Source organism: Nicotiana tabacum, chromosome 6 (genome assembly GCF_000715075.1).
Source record: "Nicotiana tabacum cultivar K326 chromosome 6, ASM71507v2, whole genome shotgun sequence".
NCBI classification, from domain to species: Eukaryota; Viridiplantae; Streptophyta; class Magnoliopsida; order Solanales; family Solanaceae; genus Nicotiana; species Nicotiana tabacum.
Genome location: NC_134085.1, coordinates 63,644,608 through 63,648,092, shown reverse-complemented (window position 1 = coordinate 63,648,092; position 3,485 = coordinate 63,644,608). Strand labels below are relative to the sequence as shown.

Here is a 3,485-nt window from a genome sequence, read left to right as displayed (position 1 = left end):
TATAGGATCATTAGCATTGGCCGGATACAGCTCGACTATGCTTTGATCACGGCGTTGATTGAGCGGTGGCGACCGGAGACGCACACTTTCCATCTGCCCATCGGCGAAGCCACCATCACACTCCAGGACGTCGAGATTTTATATGGCCTGTCCACCGATGGCTTGCCAGTTTTACTGCCTGGGAACATGAGATATTTTAACCGGGCTTCATATATGGATATGCTGCACAGGCTCACGGGCTTCAGGTCCGAGGACCCAGATGTAGCAATTGGGAGCAGTCGTATGCAGTTGGTCCCCATTAGAGACCACTTGGTGCAGATCCACGATACTATCACCGACGACTCAGCGGAGGTGGATGTGGAGCAATATACGAGGCTGTTGTTGCTCCTTCTATTTGGGGGGGTCTTGTTCCCGAACACTTCGGGGAACCTAGTGGGCCTTCATTTTCTGCATCATATTGCGGACTTCGATGATACAGCCAGCTACAGCTGGGGTGGTGCTGTCCTATCTTTTTTGTACAGGCAAATGTGTCGGGCATTCATGGCCACACAGAGAGACGTTTGTGGCTTTCTGCCACTTCTACAGGTGACAACTTATTCAAATAATTTGTCGTTTAGTTACAATTCTACCTAGTTATAGTTAATCTTTACGTCAACTTTCTGTTTTAGGTTTGGGTGTGGGAGCGATTTCTACAACTTCGGCCACCTCTACCACAACTACCGGCTAATGTACATATTCCTGATCTTCCTCTAGCTTGTAGGTAGGTATTGCGTCGTAGACTTGCACGAGAGTATCATGGCCATCATAATCTCCCCTTCTGTAGGGATGTGTTGGATTTTCTGGAGGATGCACATGTGAATATCTAACTAAACTTACCAATTATTGTTTAACTAGGTGTTGCGCATACTAACGGTTTGTGTTATTATTTGATAGTTCATCTGGACGCCGTACAGCGAAGAGCTGGTAGGTACCCTGCCAGCGTATTGCACGCACAGTCGCCATATTTGGAGGGCTTCCGTCCCTCTCACGTGCCTCGATATTGTTGAGCATCATGCCTCAGAGCGAGTATTTCGTCAGTTTGGATTTCCGCAGTCTATACCGACTCAGCCTGCATGGGATCCTTTACATTATGAGAGGGATGATAGGATGAGAGTGGACGACACATTTATTGAGTGGCTGACAGCGCAGTTGGGTATTTGGGACAGCCGAGGGGACTTGACCCCAGCTCCGCAACACTTTCCTATCGAAGTTTATATGGCATGGTACCGCACTGTTTCCCGACTTTTTATTGGGAACCCAGTTCATCAGGTAGATGGTCGGTATGTCTCATACGCCGGGAGACATGAGGCTCTGGTATGTTTTCTGTTATTATCAATTACATTAATAGTAATTTCTAGTCAAATACGTAGTTTATATTAAAAACTTTTGTGCAGGCGATTGGATTTCATACCGTATATCGTATGGGGCAGCAGATGCAGAGTTATGTCCACGACCCTGTGATCATGCAGGACTATAGTCGTCGCTTAATGGATGTGGCTGCCCAGACACTGCAGCAAGGCCGATCGGATCAGCGTTTGGCACACCAGCCAGATTATATTGACCCAGCCACGTACCAGCGAGGTCGTGGTATACCACGAGGTGGTGGCCGACGAGCTGCTGCTGCTCCACGACGACCTGCTGGTGCTGGACGACGTGGTCGTGGGCGGAGAGGAGGTCCCCAGCAAGGGGGCTTTGAGGCTCCTGCTGATGATGTTGCTGCTGATATGGGAGGTGGCATGCATGAGACCGACATGCCGTCTTACAGCCTTGGCATTTATGACACTCCAGGGACGTCGCAGGTGACCCCATCGGGTCAATTCTTGATCATGGGCTCGGATTTTCAAGGAGTGGAGTTGGGTAGATATTTCCCTGGCCCGTCTACCACTGATGAGTCTCGACCGATCCGAGATTTTGATAGTGGGCACCGACTGAGTTATGGCAGCTCATCACATGCGCAGGTATGAGTTTATTAGTATTAATTTTATTACTGTTTTTACTATAACTTATTTATTTTGTTTTAACTTTATTAATTTACTTTTTTAGGCTTCATGCGATGCTGCGACAGATGACTACATTCAGGATCCAGACACGATTATGGTAAGCCAATATAAATTTTTGTGAATTGTTATGTAGTTTTCTATACTAAGTTTGATATTATTATGTAGCCTTCTACTGGACCTGACAGCACCACCGATACATGTCATCTTGTGCCGCATCCGGCCATAAGGAGACGACTTGATGATGATGATCCTGATAGCGTACCCGGGCGGCAGGGGATGCGCCTCAGGCCAACGGCTACTTTGAGACACACCGGATGCGGGACACATTGATTCGGTCTTCCATTTTTTGTTTTTTTGGTGTAAATAATATTTAGTCGAATATGACAGTTACTTTTTTTTAGTTCTCATTTCGTTTTATAGTATTTGGTATAGTAACACAACAACTTAAACTTAACTTCCACTTAAATTAAAATAAAATTTAGTACAACAAACAAGGAAAACATTACTACAACACAAACATAACAGGCCAACATAATAAAAATACATGACATATGAAAATGACACTAAACACATACACGCCAATGCTCCATCCTCAGTTGTCATTTATTCTTCGCTCCAACCACTTAAATCGTTCTTCCATTTGTTCTTTTTCTTCTTCTAACTCTTTCACTCTCGCCTTCACTTCCGCAAGTTCCCGTTTATATTTTTCGTTGCGTTCCTTGTGTGCTTCACAATTCCATTCTGCTCTCCATTTTTTATCTTCCACCTCCTTCAGTTTCTCCCTCATTTCTGTAATAATTCTATCTCCCTCCTTTTGTATTCTATGCTGGTATAACAACATATTATGAAATTCCTGTAATCTATCCCTGTAGCTTTCCTGATAACATGGATCCTCAGCCCATTCATCAAATTCACAAGTAGGTTCGTTGGGTTGCTTGTACAACTTGTTCATACAGCACCAATAGCGGCGTCCAACGTTAGGACCTTCCCATCCACAATCCATCATGCATGGTTTTCCACATAAGCAAATTGGTGGACGACCAGGTTGAGCCATTTGTGAACTATTTGCTTATAATAAAAACCTTACTTACTTTTAATGAAATATTTCTTGGGGGAAATTTTTAGCACACAAAATAACTACAATGACCCCATTATTTATAGGCTAAACAAGACACATATAGCGCCATATCTAATGGCGCTATATTAGATAGCGTCATATCTAATGGCGCTATATTAGATAGCGCCATATCTAATGGCGCCATATCATGATGTTGATGAGACGACTTTATGTCAGCCGGTCACACATATCTAATGGCGCCATATCATGATGTTTTCAGCTTTTTCAGTTCGACAAGACAAGACACACATAGCGCCATATGTATATTTTGTGTATTAAATATCGTGATAGCGACAAGACAACACACATAATAAATATACCGATAATTA

General features: G+C 44.0%; 1 protein-coding gene across 1 annotated transcript; it reads left to right on the top strand.

Moving 5' to 3' along the window:
* Positions 1-213: 213 nt before the first annotated feature.
* On the top strand, positions 214-2,378 carry LOC142181855 (uncharacterized). The gene is made up of 6 exons (XM_075255465.1): positions 214-287; positions 522-585; positions 669-756; positions 1,606-1,997; positions 2,083-2,136; positions 2,205-2,378. Exons 1-6 carry the CDS (start codon positions 214-216, stop codon positions 2,367-2,369), a joined length of 837 nt encoding a protein of 278 aa, XP_075111566.1. The 3' UTR covers positions 2,370-2,378.
* Positions 2,379-3,485: the final 1,107 nt, after the last annotated feature.